Source organism: Pseudochaenichthys georgianus, chromosome 23 (genome assembly GCF_902827115.2).
Source record: "Pseudochaenichthys georgianus chromosome 23, fPseGeo1.2, whole genome shotgun sequence".
NCBI classification, from domain to species: Eukaryota; Metazoa; Chordata; class Actinopteri; order Perciformes; family Channichthyidae; genus Pseudochaenichthys; species Pseudochaenichthys georgianus.
The window spans coordinates 15,907,486-15,930,355 of NC_047525.1; the positions used below are offsets into that span (position 1 = coordinate 15,907,486).

The window sequence follows — 22,870 nt, forward strand, 5'->3', positions numbered from 1 at the left end:
CCAAATACCGCGATGTTTGTTTTTATTTCACGGGCATTCTCGCGATAGTTTTGATACAGAAAAAAATACAGAAAACATGGCGGACAGGCTAACACAACTACAAGACGCTGTCAATTCGGTAAGACACATTTGCGTGTTTTAAACTACAATTTACACATAATAACTTTATGTTGACTGCTAATATTATCTCAAGAAAGTAACTGGTCAGTCTAGTAGCCCCATTGATTTTGAGTAACCGCTTAACATCGCTACATTAATGTGAGCTGATGACCAGGGCCTGTAACGTTAACCAACAACTGGTTCAACTTCAGGTTAATGCACATTTCACACAGCATAAGTTAGTCTAAAAGCATTGGAGCCACCATTCTTACTAGCTAAGGGTGCTGAATGCTTCCTATAATTCATCATGTATGTACATAGCTCCCTGCTTGAATGAATGTGCAATGTAAATGTCCCCTCTGTAGGACGAATAAAGGGATTCTGATTTTGAATCCTGATGTTTTTGTGTGTGCAGCTTGCAGATCAGTTTTGCAATGCCATCGGCGTCCTTCAGCAGTGTGCTCCTCCTGCCTCCTTCAATAACATCCAGACTGCTATCAACAAAGACCAGCCAGCAAACCCAACCGAAGGTCCATTATTTAAGTCACTTATCTTTGTTAGTTACTTTTCTGTCTCTGTCTTTTCTCATTCTATCTACCCTCTCAACACTTTCAGGACTACATCATTGATGCACCAAACGAATAATCCTATTAAAAAGACATGGGGTATTGTGAGATGTGACTAATGCATAATATACTACAGCCACCTGTAATTTCCCTTAATATTTTCAGTCTTATCTTTTGCTGAAGATTTACAGTCATGGAATTAAATCAGCATCTCCCCCCTGTCTAATACAGGTTAGCTGTGGCAGGTCAAACGTGCCACCATTACATATAGTTTTTCCTATTATTAAGACATATTTATTTTTAATGTGCAATTCCTTAATTAAAACTAGTCAGGAAAATGTTCCGTATTTCTACAGACTCTGCTTAAAGTAGATAGAGACGTTATTTATTCAACATTAGGATGACCTTTTAAATGTTTGTAATCCTCATCCAGAATATGCCCAGTTATTTGCAGCCCTGATCGCCAGAACAGCCAAAGATGTGGATGTACTCATCGACTCTCTACCCAGTGAGGAGTCCACTGCAGCTCTGCAGGTCTGTACATTCACTAACATCTGTCACACACGCATTTCACTTACACATTCCATGGTAAAAACATAGAAAAACTAAGTTAGTATTTCATGCTTCCTGTCAGCAGAGGGAGCCAGCTGAACGCTTGTACAGCTGCGTGTCTGTCTGCTCTTAAAACAAATTATTATAGTCATGGACTATATATATATTTCTGTTCTAAATCATATTGCAAAAATAAATATATGAACTATAGATTAAGGTTTGCTTGTTTAAAGACATATTAAGAACTCTTAAAAAACAGTTTTGCCCTTGTTATGAATCTGAATACCTCTAAAAATCAGATGCAACAACTTATCAGAAGAATATTAAAATTGGGGGGTTAAAAAAAAGTGTTGTTGTTAAAAAAAGTTTTAACAACATGTTTATTTATTGACTTTTCATTCCTGTATAATCATTTTGCGCAAAGATGGCACTGTTTGTCAGAGCACTTCATCCTTCTGGGATTTCATGAAGAACAGCTCCAACGCCTGTGTGTATGGGAACACCTCTGGTGCTGGTCCATTAACTGCCAGTGTTTCCCACAGATTTGTTTCCCACATATCTGAAATAGCGGTAGTGGTGGGGGGGGGGGGTGAGGTGACGTGCAACAACATTAACCTTTCTGTTGGTCGCTTGTTAGACCCTTCACGCGATGGCAGAGCGAACAGGTACAGGCAGGGCCCATAATGATAGCCCTATAGTTTAAATCTACTACCCACACATGAACATATGGAAATGGGTTACTATTTAAAAAAATAGTATAATATAAAAAGTTCTATATTAAACAGAACTGTATACATTTCAATAATCATAAAATCATGGCCATAACCAATAACATACCATTTCCAATATGAAAAAAACACTGAAACTTGTTTATTAATTTATTTTTGGTTCATTTATAGTTGTGAGTGTGTCTGTGCTCCTGAATCAGCCTCTCCTGTCTCCCTCCTCTCCCCCTGCTCCTCTTTGAGGCAGCAGCAAAGACTAGTTTTCTCTCAACAAGTTTTAAAAGTGTATCTTACCTTTTTTCACCTTAATATGTGTTTACATAACTGGTGACCACACCGTTTGAGACCCACTGAGAACTTAGACTAAGTTAACTATCTAAACAGTCCTTTACCTCACCTGAGCTGAGCTTATCCCGACCAATCAAGGGCTTTGATTTATGATCTGTATGATCTGGCCATGTCGGCAGGCCACATCATGTGGACAGCCAGTCACCCTGTGTGAGGCAAGCCACTTAACAGGCCAGAAGGGGGCGAGATCAGTGCAAGGGAGCGAGGGATCATTGTCCACAAGTTAATCGATCGTAGATGGCCACGGACGAATAAAAAAAAAAATTATTAAAAAAACTAAATGGGTCGCAAAATATACTTGGGCGGCCGTTAATATACCTGGGCGGCCCGCCCAAGTATAGTCTATGTGTGGGAAACCCTGCATACCATTATGTGAAAGAAGGGTGGGGGGCACATCAGGTGTAGTGGTACAGGCCAGCTGCACAGAGCGACGGATTTAAATGCTAGAGCGTCTGAAAAAGTCAAGAAATGAGCGAAAACCGAAAAAATAAGCAGCACCTGGCTGCTTTTCAATGATATTGGAGAAAGCATAGCTGAGTGCAGGATTTGTAAAATGAAAATAACCTTCAGAGCAGGGTTATTTTTTTTGGTAACCAGGATTTATTGTCAGAGGTGGGAGAAATTCAGATCTTGTACTTGAGTAAAAGTACCAGAGTTTAGGAATACTCGGTTACGATAAAAAGTCCTGCATTCAAAATGTTACAAGTAAAAGTACAAAAGTATCAGCATCAAAATATAGTTAAAGTACCACCTGCAGAGGGATCTAGATTCAGGTGTTCTTTTCCCCAGAGACCGCCTCGCTGCACATTATCCATTACATTACATTGCATTTAGCTGACGCTTTTATCCAAAGCGACTTACAATAAGTGCGTTCGACCAATAAAATACAAACTTGAAGAAAACAGAATCATATAAGTACATCAGGCTTCATAGAGCAAAAACATTTCAAGTGCTACTCAACTGGCTTTAGATAAGCCAGTCATTTATTAGTATATAAGTGCTTTGTTAATAGTTCTATCGCTCGAAGTGGAGTCGAAAGAGATGAGTTTTCAGTCTGCGCCGGAAGGTGTGTAAGCTATCTGCTGTCCTGATGTCAATGGGGAGCTCATTCCACCATTTTGGAGCCAGGATAGCAAACCCACGTGTTTTTGCTGATGGGAACTTGGGTCCCCCTTGCAGTGAGGGTGCAGCGAGTCGTTTGGCTGATGCAGAGTGGAGTGCACGCGCTGGGGTGTACGGTTTAACCATGTCCTGGATGTAGGAAGGGCCAGATCCATTTGCAGCATGGTACGCAAGTACCATTGTCTTGAAGTGGATTCTAGCAATTACTTGAAGCCAGTGAAGGGAGCGGAGGAGCGGGGTGGTTACATTACATTTGGTGAAAAGCACTTAATGACTTGTTTAAGACTCGTTTTGTCAAAGTTTAGGACTTGGACTTGACTTGAACTTGCCCATCCTGACTTGACTCGGACTTGAGCGCAAAAACTTGAGACTTGACTCGGACTTGAGCGCAAAGACTTGAGATTTGACTCGGACTTGCAAAACAATGACTTGGTCCCACCTCTATTATGTAGTGACTGTTATAAATAGTATTCCGCTGATGATGAGTTCCAATATTTTTAAGCACTGATCTTTTACACTACATCTAAAGTAACACCAGTAGGAGAGTTCAACAACTGAAATCCAAATCAGTTGAGATGTGTTTTTTGTTTAAGTAAATTTCCCCTCTGTGGGACTAATAACTATAACACTGGCTCCCCATCCATCAAAGAATCCACTTCAAAGTCCTCCTCATTACTTACAAAGCCCTCAACAATCAGGCCCCCCCCTACCTCACAGACCTGCTGCACCACCACACCCCTTCTCGCTGCCTCCGCTCATCAGAAGCCAACCTCCATCCCCACCCACATCAATCACCGGACCTGGGGGGACAGAGCCTTCTCCGTCGCTGCCCCCTCCCTCTGGAACTCACTCCCACAACCCATCAGAGACTGCACTGACCTCACCACCTTCAAAAAACTTACACAAACTCACCTCTTCAATCTGGCTTTTAATGTGTGATTGTTTTTGTATTATTATTTATTATTATTTACACAATCTCCTACAACAATACAAATTCAGGATCTTGGTTATAATTACCTTTTTTTTTAAAGGATCTCCTTGATTTTTTTTGATGTGTTTTTCAGGCTGTATATACATGTAGGGATTTAAAAATCTGAATCAGAATACCTTCATTAATCTCAGAGGGGAATTCACGTATGAATTAAAAAAAATAACAACATACGGAAAACTCAAAATACTAAATTACTAAATGATGCAGTAGGAACTAAGCGAAAAACTGAAATTCTTCATTCTTCAGGCAAAGGTATTGCCTGGTAATATTTGGCAAAGTTGTGTCGGTGCTGCATATTTTCTTGTATTGCAACACCTAGAACAGAGGTATCACAGTTGTGACATAATCTGGTGTCTCAGAGATATTATCACTACAACTCTAAATGATGAGGCTTTAAAACAAATGATTGTTTGCGCCACAACTATATTTGTATAATACATTTGTGCTGAATGTGCCCTCCATCAGGCGGCCAGTCTGCGGCAGCTGGAGGAAGAGAACCACGATGCAGCCGCCCGTCTGGAGGAGGTGGTGTACCGCGGGGACATGCTTCTGGAGAAGATCCAGAGCGCCCTGGCTGACATCGCCCAGTCTCAGCTCCGCACCCGCAACGGAGCACCCCCCCAGCCCTCCCCGGCCGAATCCTGACCCGGACAATAATATGTCTTTTCCTTCATTTTAAAACTTTATTTTTACCCTTTTTCAAACCTTAAAAAACTCCAAAATATGCTGAAAATCCCTGTAAAGGTCATTTGAAATGTAAGATAATTGAGTTGCTTATTGAGATGGTATTGTCCCACAGCAGCCCCCAGTCTCAAGGCAAACACGCTGAAAAAGGTCTTCACATACTCACTGTTTCATATATGGACCTTACTGCTGGTGCCAAGATACTTGTGTATGGTCCAAATGGCCACCCTGTCATGTTTTTTATGTTGTACATTGGTTAAGTCTGTTTTGTATATTTATGAATGAAATTATATTCTTACTTTGGAGTATCTGTACTGAAAAACCTGGACACTTTGCAACTAACAAACCCTCTCAGCTCATTGTAAATCTGAAGTGTTGTTTTTTTAATAAAGCTTGGAAAAACATTTTTGAGGAACTAACGTCTGGTCTTAGTCTATTTCATGACATTTCAGTATGTAAAAAAAAATAGCATGGGGGGTTAAAAATGACTAGCCGCTGAGTGCTTTAATGGGGAATAGGGCTGCTGAAAACAATTCAGTATGAGAAGTGAGAACATTTATTCCCTAGGTTTATTTCAGACTCAACTTTATAAAGCTTGGGCTGCAGGCCAGAAAGTCTATAACCCAAATCTAAATATAGTTGCTGTTTAGTAATGGGCTCCATTGATGCGTGAAAAATAAAAACGGACTTGTCTGCTGGACACCACACCATGACGTGTTAACAGGGTGCACCCTGCACCTCCATGATGTCCTCGTGGCTCATAGAAAGCACTCAACCCATCCAAAAAATGAGATTTATGGCACAGAAAACAGCCCGAGGTATCTTTTGGTCAACACAAGTTTGTTGGTGGTATTACAATCGTGTTATCTTCTGTTTTCAGTTCTATTTAGTATTTCGTTAGGCGAATTTAAGGCATTTCTAAGCATCCTTGCTGGTTGATTGGAGGAAACAAGTCAGTTTCCTGTGGAATTTTTCTAGATCTAAATCTGCAGTGTCGAGTTTAAACAGTGAACATATTTTAAGTTTTGTTTTTCTTCTTAGAATATTTACAGAATATAGCTGTGGTGTGTTTATCAGTGGCACGATTATGTTTTAAGTTATCCTCTCATCTTCTCCTGTATTGTCAGAAGGCACATATAGTTATATTATAAAATATGTGGTTTAGATTATAGATGTTCATGTTTGTATTAGGGATTTATTGATTCTTCTTATATCTATTTTTATCAAAAAACTGCAAATTGTAGGTTTGATCACAATGTGACCTTTTATTGACCTAAGTTCCTATTTTTGTGTGAAATAACTGATTAGTATTTGACAGTAATGTGTGTGTAATATGATACTAACACAGTATTATTTTTAATATCATGTTTTATGATAGGTTTGCGCTAAGCATAATGAATACAATTAACTATTGAGGCTACAGTCCAGTCTTTCATAGCTGCATGCAAATGTTTGCTAGCCAAATGAACGCATCCCTAGCAGAGCGGTTTAAATCTTCTCATTGGCTGAAGCACATGTCACTTTCAAGTATATTGCACAATGATTGGCCACTGTTAACCACGTTTCTCTTTCCTCATTCGTCATAGGTTATTTCCAACGTCAATCAAATGCCTGCGTACGCCGTTGCGTGCCCAGAACGTCTGATGGATGAGACCAACGGTCCCAGGAAGCAGCTCTGCTTATTCCTTATTTTATAGCGATAAAGACAGGGAATATACGGAATTTTGAGGTCAGCGGGAACAAATAATGGAGTAAAATAAACTAAAGAATTGTGTCAGGTTAGCTTGCCGTCAACGTCAGGATTTCTGTTATGATTTGGCGTTGATTTCGGTGTTGTTTACTGGGCTGAGAGTTCATCTGGAGGGATAACTGGAGCCTAATATTGGGCAGAAAATACACATTATATTTCTCTTATATCGAGGGGTGGCGGCCAGCCGATAGTTAACTCTGGAGCCGGAAACGGAGGTAAGTCAACACATTTACCGCAGAATGCTCCCTATATATGTATGCTGTATATAATATAGCGGACAAATAGCTAGCTAACACAACACAGCAACACAATGTCATATTTCTATATAACATGAATAGTGTCTAGTAGTATGTCGAGTGTGTTGGGAGCAGTTAACCAACGTTACATGTAGTAAAAGCCCTAGTTAAAATCAGTGGTGTAATGTAACTAAGTCTACATTTACTCAAGTACTACTTCCTAAGTAAAACCAATAGGTACTTGTACTTTACTTGAGTATCTTCAAATTATGCTACTTTATACTTTACTTAACACATTATATTATAATATTATAGGTTAAGCTAAACAATAGTGCATAAAGTCATTCAAATAAACCCCACTTTTACCATGTGCAGCATTGAAGTGATGAAGACATAAATGCAATAAGTCAAATACAAATACAACTACAATTTAGAACGGACTTTTACTTGTAACTGTACTTCTTCCATTGTAGTATTCCTACTTTTACTTAAGCAAATCATCTGAGTACTTATTCCATCTCTGGTTAAAATACGTTTTACAGTAGCTTACTACAAAATGTAATGTTTAGCACATCATATGTTTCATAATATGCTAATATAGTGCATAATATATATTAGCATAGTCCCTCAAGAAATGTTAGTTCAATACCCCTTTGCATTCTTTATGTAGTTAATGACTACTGAAACTACAATATATGTTGTTTACTATTGCTTTTTTCTGTAATTGAACCTCTTTAAACACCAAATTCTCTCTGAATATATGGTACAATTATTTTTTAGTAGGGTATTTGTTTAGTTTATGTCTAACCTGTGAGTTGTGGCAACTTTTTTAAACAATCACAGTTTTAGCTGGTATGTCATTTGTATCAATTATACGTTGTTATAATATACCATCACAGGTACATTAACAATTCATCTTTCTTTTTTTTTTTTTTACAAAAGAGTTTGAAGTAGCTTTAGTTAAACAAACTAGATGTGTCTCTTTGGTAGCTTAGCTGTAGTTTAACTTCCTCCAGTGTAAAGATATTGGTAGCTTACAAAGCTTTTAAGGGGCTTAAAAGCTTTGATTATTTCAATATTTCAATAATCGTCCTAACAAGAAGACCCTACTGTATGTGTAGCTTGTTTATGGCTGCCTTGATGATGATACTGTTCTTTTGGCCATTTATTTCCAAATTCGCAGCAATGAATTTATTTGTGTGTGTGAGCCCCATTCCTCTCCCTGGCATCATGACTGAGCCCTTTCATTCAGAGTGGGATAGGTTTCTTGTCCACCCACTTACAGTACTTTAAGGGTGGAGTGTGTTTCCATACACACACCATTTTACACATATTCTAACACTTCATCTAACACAGTTAGATGAAGAAACACTAATGTACACACTATAAGCTTGTTGTAAACTCTATTTGTAGATCACAGTTTTGGCAGGTTGTCCACTCATTAGGCTGCATGCTTATTTTCCATGTATGGTGTAGTGTTGTTTGTTTAGCTAGGGGGAGGATCTGTTTCACCTCGAGCCAAACTGAATTTCTCAGTCTTAAGGCATTTTCCACTTAAGGCCCTGACACACCAAGCAGTCACCAGAGGACTAGCCGACGCTGAAGTCGGCTGTTGCCTGGCCGTGTTCTACTGCGTTTTGGCCATGTGTCGCACGGGAACACACCGCACCGACTTCAGTGCATGAGTGGCAATAACTCTCCTTACCAGCAGGCGGCGGTAGTGTGTATTCGTCATTCAAAAGAGGCAACAACCGGAAGAAGAAGAGTATCTTTTCTCCGTAATATCATACAGAGCTGGCCTCTCCTGGATCAAGGTGATGAGCAGGTCTTCGTTTGCATCATTCCAGATCGCCATGATGAGATGAAAATGAATAGCAGTCTGTGTGTGCCTTCTTAAATCGTTTGTTTACGTCCCTCACTTCCGCTTCGCTTCTCATGCACTGATTTGCTAGCTGAACAGCCAATCAGAGTGATTATTTGGTCCGACTGCCAGACCCGATGCATGGCCGATTCAACATGTTGAATCGGCCATGCATCGGGTCTGGCAGTCCAAATAAGGCGTGTCACGGTCGACGGTGCGGGACACACAAACCTGACTACGGCGCCGCGAATGCCCGACAGCCTCTGACGGCCTCTGACTCCCAAAATCGGGTTGGTGTGTCAGGGCCTTTAGACGGGGAAACAAGCAAAAGTACCATGTCAACTCCATGAATGGAGAGAGGTTACCTATCTGGTGAATCCTTCATGGGAGCCTGCCTGCAGACCTCCACTCTCAGGACAGTTCCGGTGCAGACCTCCACTCTCAGGACACCTCCACTGTCAGTACAGGAAGTGAAGATTCTGACGCGTTTTTTTCCCGCCCACCGAAGGACTCGTTTGATGGAAGTTTTCAAATCACAATGGAGACTCATCACGGAGGTGATGAGTCCGCCCACCGTGCACTTTGGGTCGGCCTTGGTCAAGCCCTTTTGACCCCCCCCCGCTCAAATGACACCATGGAGGAATGTAAAGGGAGTTGACAGGGGACTCTGCCCGCCTCACGAGTGCCTATTTTCGGACACTTTTTTTCACTTTTCCCCGGTTTTATTATTTATTTATTTTTTGGCTATTTCACCCGGTTTCTACCGGGGGACATATATATATTTAAGTGTCAGTACGATTTTATTTTGTATTTGCGTGCATTTCCTGTTCGGAAAGTGGCGCTGCGGCTGTACTGATAGTAACAACAATACAAGGTGTCCGTATATATATATATATATATATATATATATATATATATATATATATTATGTATATAATAAGTGTCACGATCCGATTTTATTTTGTATTTGCGTGCATTTCTTGTTTGGAAAGTTGTACTGTACTGATAGTGGTGATTTTATTTTGGAATTCTTAGCGTGCACTTCCTGTCCTGAGAGTGGAACTGTCCTGAGAGTGGAGGTCTGCAGGCAGACCCCTCTCGAATCCTTTGAGACGTATAGAAGTGGGCTGTGTAAAGTTCTGGCGTGGTGTAATATTAGAGGAAGTGATATAGGGTTTTGAACAACCATACATGTCAGAAACTGCTGTTTTCAGCCTCTCCAATATTGCGATTAGCTGCTTTCCTTTTAAAGACAATGTCGGATGCATTTATGGACATACAAATAATCAGCGCATAAATCAATGAATTGTAGTTGCGGCACAATATGTAAAGCTACATAATTGATGTGCATCTTCTCAGAAAAGTTACATCACATGGGGCTTACATCGTCTATCTGAGACCACAACAACTGAATTAATACTACTTAAACATTGTCTCTTTTTGGTTGGTCTTCACTGGGGTCCCCATTTACACTGAGTTTCCTGGTGTTGCGCTAGGGCTGCTCGTAAACATCATAATCTCGATTATTTGGGTCAATAATTGTAATTGCGATTATTCATTGACTTTGAAAACATCCATTTATTGGAGAAAAAAAAAATGTGAAGAGTATGTTTTTAACAGTTGATTACCCTGAACTTTAACGGCCCGTCTACACTACAGCATCGACAGCGTCAAAAGCTCCAATCTGCCCATTCACTTTCAATGGGGTGACGTCACGTAGCCGCGCTTTTTCGCCGAACTGAATTGTGGGTAGCAGAGCGGTCCGTCTCACGGAGCGTCCACACTACAGCTTCAAAAATAGCTTGGAGCTGGGCGTGTCTGGAGCTTGGGGATTTTATTCAAGCAACACGGCCAACAACCAATCACATGAATCTCCCGCCCCCGACATACAAAGCAAATACCCCCGGGGATTTTATGGGAGCAATATATATATATATAAACTCCCCAAACAGGCGAAAACCTACCAGTTTCACCCACTGTCTCTGCCACCTCCCTCCATGCCTGGTTCCTCCGGTTTGTATCCCGGTAGGTGAAGAGGGTCTGGTCATACAAAACCGGGTGATTTGCTACGGCGATAGTTAGTTTCTCCTCCGACTTTTTTTGAAATATAGAAATGAACGGCGGGATATCTCTCCCAGCTTAGACGCGGTTTGATTGGCTACGGCTTGAGATGTCAGATTTTCCGAAACGGGATTTGATTGGCTGGCGCTGGCTACTCCGGCATCTCCGGCGTCAGAAGTTGAACATTGTTCAACTTCTGTCGCCGGAGACGCCTGAGACGGACCGCTCTGCTACCCACAATTCAGTTCGGCGAAAAAGCGAGGCTACGTGACGTCACCCCATTGAAAGTGAATGGGCAGATTGGAGCTTTCGACGCTGTCGACGCTGTAGTGTAGACGGGCCGTCAGGCGTCTCCGGCGACAGAAGTTGAACAATGTTCAACTTCTGACGCCGGAGACGCCGGAGTAGCCAGCGCCAGCCAATCAAATCCCGTTTCCCAAAATCTGACAGCTGAAGCCATAGCCAATCAAACCGCGTCTAAGCTGGGAGAGATATCCCGCCGTTCATTTCTATATTTCAAAAAAAGTTGGAGGAGAAACTAACTATCGCCGTAGCGAATCACCCGGTTTTGTATGACCAGACCCTCTTCACCTCCCGGGATACAAACCGGAGGAACCAGGCATGGAGGGAGGTGGCAGAGACAGTGGGGGAAACTGGTAGGTTTTCGCCTGTTTGGGGAGTTTATATATATATATATATTGCTCGCATAAAATCCCCGGGGGTTTTTGCTTTGTATGTCGGGGGCGGGAGATTCATGTGATTGGTTGTTGGTCGTGTTGCTTGAATAAAATCCCCAAGCTCCAGACACGCCCAGCTCCAAGCTATTTTTTAAGCTGTAGTGTGGACGCTCCGTAAGGATAATTCAACTGAAAAAAAAAAGAAAAAGATAATAAAAAAATAGATAATAATAAAAAAATAATCGTTTTATTTCGATTACGTTGTTTTCGTAATCGTTGCAAGCCATAATCGTAATCGCGATTAAAATACGATGAATTGAGCAGCCCTATGTTGCGTTCAGGTAAATCTGTACAGGTCTTTGTACCTCGCATCCCTTTTTTCTCGTGTCCTGGTTTTTTCACTTAAACCTTCCCAGTCGCAGCAGTGATTCATAGATTTTTCTCAGAATTCCGGAAGTGTCTTGTTGTTGCAGGGTTGTTGGTCCTGCGACTAGAAGAAACATGGCTCATATCTCTGAGCTGCTGGGCTGTTTAATCTCCATGAGAGCTAATCAGGCCCATTCATACTGACTGATGGCGTACTGGTGACACACACTCCCTCTTCCTGTCCCAAAACTCTTTTCCCTTTTGTTGCAGCCCTCCACCTCACTGCTATGTGTGTGTTTTTAAGTCATTTCCAATGCATTCACAAAGTCAAACATTGATATGTGCTGTTTTGCTGTGACGCAATTACGCAAATGATTGGTGGGCCTCCTCAGGTAACTTTGGTTTGTAAAGATCTGTGGCACTGGCGATGTCACTGATTAGTCCCTGAAATGAAAGCCTGCAGACCACGAGGCATCAAGCACATGTTCTGATCTGGGGTCAGAATATGTCAGTACCAGGGACCATAGCTGCACTCTTTGAAATGCAAAAATGGAGCACACTTTTTGTGTCTTGTACACTGAAGGGAAAAGTAAAGCACTAGATGATTTTTCATGAGTCTTGGAGACTTAATTAACATTATATTTCCAAAAAAGGCACTCAATCAATTTGTCATACATGGAACATCTGTTTTAACACTTTTCAAAACCTAAAAAAACTGGTTGTAGACGCAGACGGTCTAGTGAAAGATACTTTTAAATGCAATAAAGTAAGAGAAGTAGTCAGCATTTTGGAGCATAATAGATAATAAAAGTCACAATTGCCACTTTGATTTTACCATTGTTTTTAGTGTGATGGTTGTCCGTTCTGGACTACTCTGACAGTAACGATAGGACACATGCTTAAACACCTCCAGGGCAAATTGTCTCTCTCGTAGGTTAAATATATTTTGTCAAAGACTGAATTGATGGTACAATGACCCCCAGAAACTAACAGACACTGGACTGATGTTGTTTCCGTCTAATGTTTCACAGGAGGGTGTGGCCATGACAGGAGAGACTGCAGCTACCCTTCCCATGAGCAACCACACCCGGGAGAGGGTGACTGTGGCCAAGCTGACCCTGGAGAACTTCTACAGCACCCTGCTTTCCCAGCACGAGGAGCGGGAGATGAGGTGAAGCTGCTGCCACACAGAGCTCCACACACTTTTCCTCTTGGCGTTAATTGTTAGCTCTAACCTGCCTTGTATGACCTTTACCATAGTTCCCGAGCCCCTCACCTCAGTTCCTCTCTGCGTGTAAATGTAGCTGTTGTTTGAAGCATTGAATGTCACTCCATCTGCTGAAAAGGAAACAGCAGCCCTGTTTGTAAAACATGGTTTCCTTATAGGCAGAAGAAGCTGGAGAAGGCCATGGACGATGAGGGTTTGCCGGATGAGGAGGTACAGTATGATTTTGTTTTCTCGTCTACAGACCTCAACATGTCACAGAATTATTTTAAAATGTATTCTCTCACAATCTTTGTGTCTTTTTCGTGCAGAAAGTAATGCGGCGCTCACAGCACGCCCGTAAGGAGACTGAGTTCTTGCGACTGAAGAGGACGAGACTCGGCTTGGATGACTTTGAGTCTCTCAAAGTTATCGGGCGGGGAGCTTTTGGAGAGGTACATAATAAAAAAAGCCTAGGTCCTTGTGAGTTTGAATTGTGTATGTGTCCACTTTTGGCACAATCGTCCGTGTTTATCACAACTTTATACATTTTCTATTTGAACTTTCCTCCTTATTACTTACCTTGAAAATAATCCAATATTTATTCACCTTTCTGATGAATTTACTGCCATCTCCTTCAGGTCCGTTTGGTGCAGAAAAAAGATACAGGGCACATTTACGCCATGAAGATTTTGAGAAAAGCAGACATGCTGGAAAAAGAACAGGTGAAGTGTTTGTCAGCACCGCAGTTCTTGATAATCCTTAAACACACTTTATATGTCTTTATATTTAGTTTTCGTTGCGTTGCTGTCTCTCTGCAGGTCGCTCATATCCGAGCAGAGCGGGATATTCTGGTGGAGGCTGACGGAGCCTGGGTGGTAAAGATGTTCTACAGCTTCCAGGACAAGAGGAACCTCTACCTCATCATGGAGTTCCTTCCTGGAGGTTTGCACTCAGAGTTACTACAGGGAACTTATATTATATATAATGCCTCTTATGACCTACATATTAAAAGAGACCTCCAGCATGAACATTCATTTATTTACAGTTATGCCATTTGGTCTGATAAAATAAAATCTTCCAGGATCACAAGAACAGTGAGACCAAAGGGACTGAGACGGTACTGCTTTAAAAGAAATCAACAAATGAAAGTTCCTCATCGTAAATAAAAGATTGGTTTGGTTTTCCCTCGCTATTATGTTCTTCTTAGCGGGTTCACTCTTCTATGTTGTCTTTTTCTCGTATTTATTTTTATTTTCAACTTTATTTGACACTTAAATTGTAGGGGCAGACTGGAAAACGGGTAGATGGGTTTATGACATTTATTAAACTGGATACATTACAGTATACAGCTACTCTGTGACATAACTCTGTGTTAGACATGAGCCAGACAGACATGTTGTGTATTATAATGTAGTGACCTCTGACCTTGCTGCCAGGCGACATGATGACCCTGCTGATGAAGAAGGACACTCTGTCTGAAGAGGCCACACAGTTCTACATCGCAGAGACGGTTCTGGCCATCGACTCCATCCACCAGCTGGGCTTCATCCACAGAGACATCAAACCAGACAACCTGCTGCTGGACTCCAGGGTGAGGCGACACACACACACACACACACACACACACACACACACACACACACACACACACACACACACACACACACACACACACACACACACACACACACACACACACACACACACACACACACACACACACACACACACACACACACACACACACACACACACACACACACACACACACACACACACACACACACACACACAGCACATGTATGTGCATGGGGATTTCTCAAAGGTGTATTTTCTCACAGGGACACGTGAAGCTGTCAGATTTTGGCCTGTGTACGGGACTGAAGAAGGCTCATCGCACTGAATTCTACAGGAACCTGACGCACAACCCACCCAGCGATTTCTGTGAGTCACACATTTGATTTTCACAATAAAAGCCAAACAATATAGAAACCAGATCAAAAGTGCACCCAAGAAAGAGACTGCTTTAGTCCACAACATGTAACTGCATACATCATCACTTTTCATCTCTTCACCTTTTTGCAGCCTTTCAAAATATGAACTCCAAGAGGAAAGCAGAAACCTGGAAGAAGAACCGGAGGCAGCTGGTAAGACTTTGGCATTTTACTGAATGAAACCAGCGCGTGCTCATAGCCTATTTGACCTTTCTTCGTAAATACAGAAGTGTCTGAATTGAGACACAGCATAAGGAAGAAGGAATTGTGCACTTACCTGATGCAACATGCAGAAAGAGAAAACAAATCACAGATGTTGCTTCATGGTTTCTGCAGAAATGTGCAAAGTAGCCTCAAAATGATGGCTAAGAATCTTTAAAAGTCTTAGAAATGTTAAGCAATGAGAAGGAGTTGATGATCTGACCTTGCATTTGAAAATAATTGGTCAAATATATTAAAAGATTACAATTAACCAAATGTGTCTAGCTCTGAATAGCAGCAACATTATGTGTTAAACCAGTTTGAAATCCAGCTTGCCTTGGCTGTATGGAACATCTTTGACTGTCCAGTATTACCATCTTGTATTTGATCATTTTTAAAACAAATGCCAACCCTTCTTTGTTTCTGTGTGACTTTCAGGCTTATTCCACCGTGGGAACACCAGACTACATTGCCCCGGAGGTATTCCTGCAGACGGGATACAACAAGCTGTGTGACTGGTGGTCTCTGGGGGTCATCATGTACGAAATGCTCATCGGTAAGCATGCTTTTTCCTGTGTGGTGAAATCGAATTAATTTGGAAAAGAAAATCACGGATGTTTTTGCACAATTGTGTAGATGAGTTTACAGATATTTAGCACACTGTGCAGGCCACACTTTCAAAGTGTTTTTACAAATATTTTACCAGTTGCTCTGTAGATTGACACATGGATAAACGTGCTGCTGTTAGGTGTCTTCTGCAGCTGGTATTGCTCTATCAGCAGCATTTTATATTTAAATTGTTCTAATTGTGTTCAGGTTACCCCCCCTTCTGCTCTGAGACGCCGCAGGAGACGTACAGGAAGGTGATGAACTGGAAGGAAACGCTCGTCTTCCCACCTGAAGTCCCCATCTCAGAGAGGGCCAAAGACTTGATATTAAAGTAAGTAAAGATACATTTGTATTCACTCACATGAAGGCCACATCAGACAGCGGTCTGGACAGAGCAAAATGACCCAGATGCTGTGACATCATCAGCATGCTCCTTGTGTGTTACAGGTATTGCACTGATCCTGAAAACAGGGTTGGAGCTGTGAGTGTGGAGGAGATCAAAAGTCATCAGTTCTTTGAGTCGGTGGACTGGGAGCACATCAGGTACATAAACACTTTCACACAAAAACCATCCTACACACGTTGAACAGATGAGAAGTATAGCAAACCTTTCTGTGCAGTATTCCTTTGATTTCTGTAGTCTTTCCTCATGGATTTTCCCACCAAACCTGATGCACATGGTTGACACGTTCATAAATGTACACTGATTCTGGGGGCTAAAACTATAAATACAACTTTATCTGTAGGCTATACCACTTTTTGAAAAGCTTTACACATTAGGATAAGAGTTAGACAATACAGACTCAGACAATCAACAGGAATACAGGAACATGCTGGAACATTTCCCAGAACTCCAGAGGACAAAGGAAGTAGAAAGAATATGAAATGACCCAGGGAAAAACTGAATTTTAAGAAAAGCTTACCAGCCGTTTCAAAAACACAAGCAGTTACAAGAGCTTCAAACGTCTCACGCACAGACTGAAGCGGTTGTTGATCACTTGTGGCCCCTTTTGGCCAGTTAAGAGCCATGAAGTCAGCAGAGAATACCGTGCATAACACAGATGAAACCAGCAATATTAGGTTGTCTATGTCTGCATGATAGATAATACTGCTAATGCACAAAGCAGTTTCAGGAAAATTCAGAGTGTTCGAATGTGTAGGATTTAAAACGTTATGTGTTCTTCCTCTTCCTGTTGCCTCCTCAGGGAGCGGCCAGCAGCCATCTCCATTGAAATCAAGAGCATCGACGACACTTCGAACTTTGACGACTTCCCCGAATCGGACATCCTTCAGCCGGGTTAGTCTTATAAAATATTCTGCTTACATTGAGATATATTATTGCGGAACATAAGCCTTGAGTCACATTCAGACTGACTCAATGCCAGATGATTGAAACAATGATTTTTCTTATTATTATAATAGCTTTAACATGCCTTTTCATTGACATTATATGATCTGTGTTGGCCATGATACCTTCATTTTGACGCCATAATAACGCCTGCTTTTGTCATGTGTCGATTGGCAGCTAATGCAACGGAGCCGGACTTTAAGTCGAAGGATTGGGTGTTCCTGAACTACACATACAAGCGCTTCGAGGGTCTGACTCAGCGAGGCACCATCCCCACATACATGAAGGCAGGGAAGGCCTGACAGAGCTGTGGAGCAGGAACAGACGTTTACGGACACAGGGTCGGGCCTCGGAGCCCCGCTGCTGCTGAAGGCTCTCAGCCTCTCAGAATACATTTAACCCTCGTCACAACTTATTTAGGTCTGCTTCAAGAACGACAAGAGCTCGGAAACGAAGGAGCGTTACCGCATTACCTCGGTTGTTTATATATCGTATACACACGTGCCGTCTTTAGCCATAGCTCTCAGGCCAGCTCCATAACTAGGACTTTAAAATCAGCTTGCCTGCATGTACCTGCAGCATATTGCTTCTGGAGAGGCGACTTACTTCCAAAAGGGAATATTGGGAATGAGGATCGAGTACAAATCATTTGCACAGTTTCTACACTGGTGTCTAAATTAGCTCCGATGCAAACGTAATGTCTCATACTGAAGACTCTACTAAAACAGGCCCCCTTCACTTCCTGTCTGTGGATTTTAAACGAAAGTTGTAGGACGATTTCTAGATATTTGGCTCACCTGCTTCATATTTCAGAGTTACTCAAACTAAAACAGATATCATCTATTTTTAAAAAGTGTAAAAAAAAATTACTGACTGTCGGAAGCATCATGTTTTGGGAGAAAAGCTTCGGAAACCACAGCATCATGTGAGACAACTTCTGCTGATCCTGGTGGTGCTAGTTAGCGAAATGCTATCCCACATTGAAGGGATAGAAAAAAAAAACGAATGAGGGAGTTAAATTAAAGTTAAAACCCTGCTGGATCCGTCATGCTGATTGAATCATATACATGCCAATCTAAGTGCAGTGTGTGTCAGCTGTGTTGTTTTTCAGATCAGGTCTAACGCTAATGATTATTTCCCCAGATTTAATTCTAATAACTTACCTCTCAGATGGCAAAACGTGCAAAGTGCCTTTTTAAAAAGCTGATCAATATTTAACCAGATGTCTTGCAATGTTATCATAGATGAATCAGAAGGTATGACCTAGTATTATAAACTATAATTAAGCTATTAAAAGGGGAGGAACATTTGAAAAAGGGCCTGCGTAGAAAGAATTGTATTGGTTATATGAGTAAGCAAGGGGCTCATAAAAACAGTGCACCTCTGAGAAATTAAATTCGAATATTGGGGGGTATCTTAGACAAGTATACTTGGTTAATTTTGAATAAAGTATTCAATTACTGTATTTAATGTTACCTTTTCCCCCGCGCCCTAAAAGCTTAATGTCAGGCATGTCTTACTCACACACAGCGCTAAAAATAGTTACCAAATAACTATTCACATGTAGCTGTGGCTTACTGCACTTAACTTATACTACCTAACACCTTTCCAAGAGTGCTACACTTGGGGATGGAATAAATTGCCATTACTATTTCTACACTGTAGAAAGATGAGTGAGCAGAGTGTCAATACAAGCTATTGATGTACATACAGGGACAGGAAATATAGACTGTAGACACCACAGGGCTCCCGTACTGAACCGATCGTGGTGCTATTTGAGGAATTGATAGAGAAAGTGGTTTTTCAGTCTGATAGATTAGAGGATTGTGTGATAACACCGTCTGTTGATATTATTTGTTTTGTTTCACTCGTGTATCCAGGTAGTCCGGTTGCAAATAGCCAATAATAAAGATTTAGAGCTGCATTGTCGCTAGTAGAAACAACATCAGCAGTGTGCAAATTAGGAATGACCAATGTGTTAATATCTTAATTATTTATAATGTTTTATGTTTGTTTAAAATTAGATGTTAATATTCAGTGTATTTAAATTGGATGATTTCTATATCATCCAAAAATGGGGGAACTTTACATTTGTAAAAATGGTTACAATTGTTGCAGCGTGGAGACGTTTAAAAAAAGGTTCCTACACTTCCCATAATGCAACTTGATAGCAGCTTTTATTATACAGAAGTAATTGAACTGTTTTGATGGAAAATCCGTCGAGTGCCCATTTAATTACAAACAAAAAATGTCAAGAAACACAAACTTAAACAATCTGCCATAATACAAATCCAAAAGTATCATTGTAACCCAAATACCATGCTGCAGTGATGATGTCATTCTGTAGTCCAACCCTAAAGTTAGCACCGCCCTGATTCCCGTGACAAAAGCTAATTGGTTGTTTCCATTAGATTCTGTACCATTGCATAACATAATCTCTAAAGTGTATGATACTTACTCATAATCTTTACATAAACACTACTTTTATATTTTTGGCGTAATAAGATAACATTAGGCTATGAAGGAACTACAGTATTGTCACTTGACCAAGCCACCATCTAAGCTAAAGGTGGCTAATGTTCAGCCGCAGCGTGATGATGTTTAGTAGTCTTATTAGGACACTTGGAAGCTTACAAAAAAACAGTGGGGGGTGTCGTTATGTATTTATGTTGAGGTTAGAAAGTTTAATCTCTTACATTTGTGTTAAGAAAGTAAAGTTTAATAAATTCTGGGTTTCAGGACTCGTTTCTGCAGCATCTATTCAAAATCAATGCTAATCATAGGACAGATGCATGATGGGGGATTTTGTTGATGGCTGCTGCTGATTGGCGGGTATGTTGTATCCTTTATTATACACAGTCTATGGTTGTATCATTGGAAAGCGCCGATACAAAATACTGTATTGAAAACCAAACAGTTACATGAGAAACTGTGACTGTTTGGGACATTTTCATGAAGGACATGAAGTCGTGCTATTTGTTGTGAGATGATGTGTAACTTAGTTCAATGTCAAACTCATGTCCTGTGTTGCGTTGCAATCATAGAGGTTGCAATAGAGAAATTATTACTTTTTTTTCAAAAGTAGATCAAAAGAAGACTGCATTTGGCATTCATGCAATTCTATAAACGTTCAAAATGACTTGAAATCCATTATTGTGTCATTTTTCTTCAATGGGAGCTACATTATAATGAATTGAGTACAAGAACATTTCACTTTTATCACACGTTAAGCAATTAAATATTATTATAATATATCCCCTGCCAGTCTAACCCCTCCTTAGGCCAGGACCATGTTGTGAGAGGTATTTTGTGTAATACTGTGCACATACTGTTGTAGACACTTGAAGGAAACTATCTGTGGAATTAAGGAAATGTTCATTAATATATTAAATATTTCAGTCGTCTTGGTTTCTTAGTTTTTTGGGGGAAGGGGAGAAGGTCTTGCATCTTTGTTTTCTCTATATCTCTACACTGTTGATTAAATAAAAAGGCAAATATGGAAAGAATAATTGGAATAGATGAGTAAGAGATAAATGGGGTTAACACTGAGAACACTAGAGAGAGCTCTCCTGCAGATCAGGACTCACAGCTCTCCAAGATTTATTTGTAAAAAATTACATTAAATTAACGGACATTTATTTAAATCTTGGAGGGGGTTCGCGGTGCTTCCGGCTCGGTGTGTGCACGGTGACCATGGATGTATAATAAGCCGGGGACACGTTACTTTCTATTATACGGGTCTTTAAAAACGGGTCAAAGAGCAAACCGTGGGCACGTGTCCATCGCATTATATAATATATAGGTCAACACGTTTCTAGTTGGCACGTGTAGCCTTCTGTCTTATGTAAAGTCTCGTGCAAATGGCTTGAATTACATTTATGTAGGTGAGGGCCAAAGATCGTCAACTTAAAGTGATGCGTCACTGAGTGTTCAGGGAAAGGAGGAAACCATTAATAAATATAAACTGCATTGTGTACTTCTTTCTTTTATTCCCTTTTCACATATATTGTTACAGACTTCCCAAAATATGATCCTGCCCTTAGTAATTGTCAATTTTGTTCTTCTTTAAAAAAAAAAGAAAAGGGCTGAAATTAGGGCAGAGTGAGACCTCCTGCCTGTCACAGCTGTTTTAGGGGGTATTTGCAATTTGTCTGGACATCAAACTGCCCGATGGATAAATGCGATTTAACCATCGTTGTCACTGCAGTGCACATCCACTGACAATTATCATATGTGAAACAAACTGGTAAAACAAACATTCACCTGTTTGTTAGTATGCATAAGTGGGGTAGGTAATTCACTTCAGAAATACTTGTTATATTCCATGGAATGCTCTTAACATCCCGATAGCAATGAATGCTTGTATGGAAGCAAACAAGAGACGGAAGTATTTGAATTTTATCAGACACCGAATTTATAGCATTGAAAATAATTACTTTGAAAATCATGTATCTGAATTTGTTTTGCTCCGAATTTACCTATGTGAAATAAATATGTAAAAATTCAAGTTAAAAAAATTCGAATGTTCAAATTCAGATCCCAAAAATTAAAGTGAAAAAAATTCGACGTCAAATATTTCGGTGTTTAAAATTCGATGTCAAAAAATTCGGTATACAATTCGACGTCAAAAATTGCGATGCGGGCTACTCAGACAGGATAAGCAATCCGAATGCAATCAAACCGACTTCTGGCCTATCAGAGCCAAGCGGCAAAACCCCGGGACAGTCCGGTGACCCAATGCTGCAAACTGTAGGCGATGGATGCAGATGGGAGCAATTCCCGTAGACCCACATGTTAAAATGTCCAACTTAACATCAGAAAAGGAACATGTTTCTAGCCTGGATCCACAAAAACATATTCTGTATATAGTTAGATTCCCCCTTCATGACAACGGGACTGCTGCTCCTCTCTGCTAGCTCAGTTAGCTCCATTGGCCCCGTGATGCTACAGCGGCTCAGCTCTTGAGGAGAACACTACTTGAACTCGAACCCTGTTTGTTGTGTTGGTTCCTGGTGGACTATTCATCATCATGCAAATATAGGATTTATCTGCGGTTAAAACAGACCGTCCATGAATGCAGTTTCTTCGGTAAGTCAACCCTGCGTACTTGATGTTATGTTACTGGTGTTTTTATTAAGCTAACGTTAATGAATGTTTAGAGTTGGGTTAGCATTTGAGCATCGTAGCTCCATCTGTGCTAACGATGCTATGCGTAGCATCCAAGAGTGTAACACATTAAGTGGGATCCTACTGTATACCAAAAGGCTTCTGTGCGAGGTTGCTAAAATAAGGTCATCCTTGTACGTTAGATAGTTAGGTTACTGTATGCATTGTTAAGGTTCATTTAAATTCGCTATGCTCTACTATAGCATAAAATAGACTAGCTAACGTCAACGTATTGTTGAAGAGAGGCTTAGTGTATATTAAATCAACCTCACAATAAAATGTGTGTATCTTTAAAATATGAACGTCA

At 40.7% G+C, this 22,870-nt stretch overlaps 2 protein-coding genes across 2 annotated transcripts; both read left to right on the forward strand.

Moving 5' to 3' along the window:
* The first annotated feature begins 9 nt into the window (after positions 1-9).
* On the forward strand, positions 10-5,506 carry med21 (mediator complex subunit 21). The gene is made up of 4 exons (XM_034075069.2): positions 10-118; positions 515-629; positions 1,099-1,199; positions 4,869-5,506. Exons 1-4 carry the CDS (start codon positions 77-79, stop codon positions 5,046-5,048), a joined length of 438 nt encoding a protein of 145 aa, XP_033930960.1. The 5' UTR covers positions 10-76; the 3' UTR covers positions 5,049-5,506.
* Positions 5,507-6,724: 1,218 nt separating this feature from the next.
* Positions 6,725-20,903, forward strand: LOC117439129 (serine/threonine-protein kinase 38-like). The gene is made up of 14 exons (XM_034074884.2): positions 6,725-7,052; positions 13,070-13,209; positions 13,425-13,476; positions 13,575-13,697; positions 13,884-13,967; positions 14,064-14,187; positions 14,682-14,836; positions 15,087-15,189; positions 15,331-15,392; positions 15,879-15,996; positions 16,257-16,380; positions 16,497-16,592; positions 17,255-17,346; positions 17,575-20,903. Exons 2-14 carry the CDS (start codon positions 13,082-13,084, stop codon positions 17,697-17,699), a joined length of 1,386 nt encoding a protein of 461 aa, XP_033930775.1. The 5' UTR covers positions 6,725-7,052; positions 13,070-13,081; the 3' UTR covers positions 17,700-20,903.
* The last annotated feature ends 1,967 nt before the right edge of the window (positions 20,904-22,870 follow it).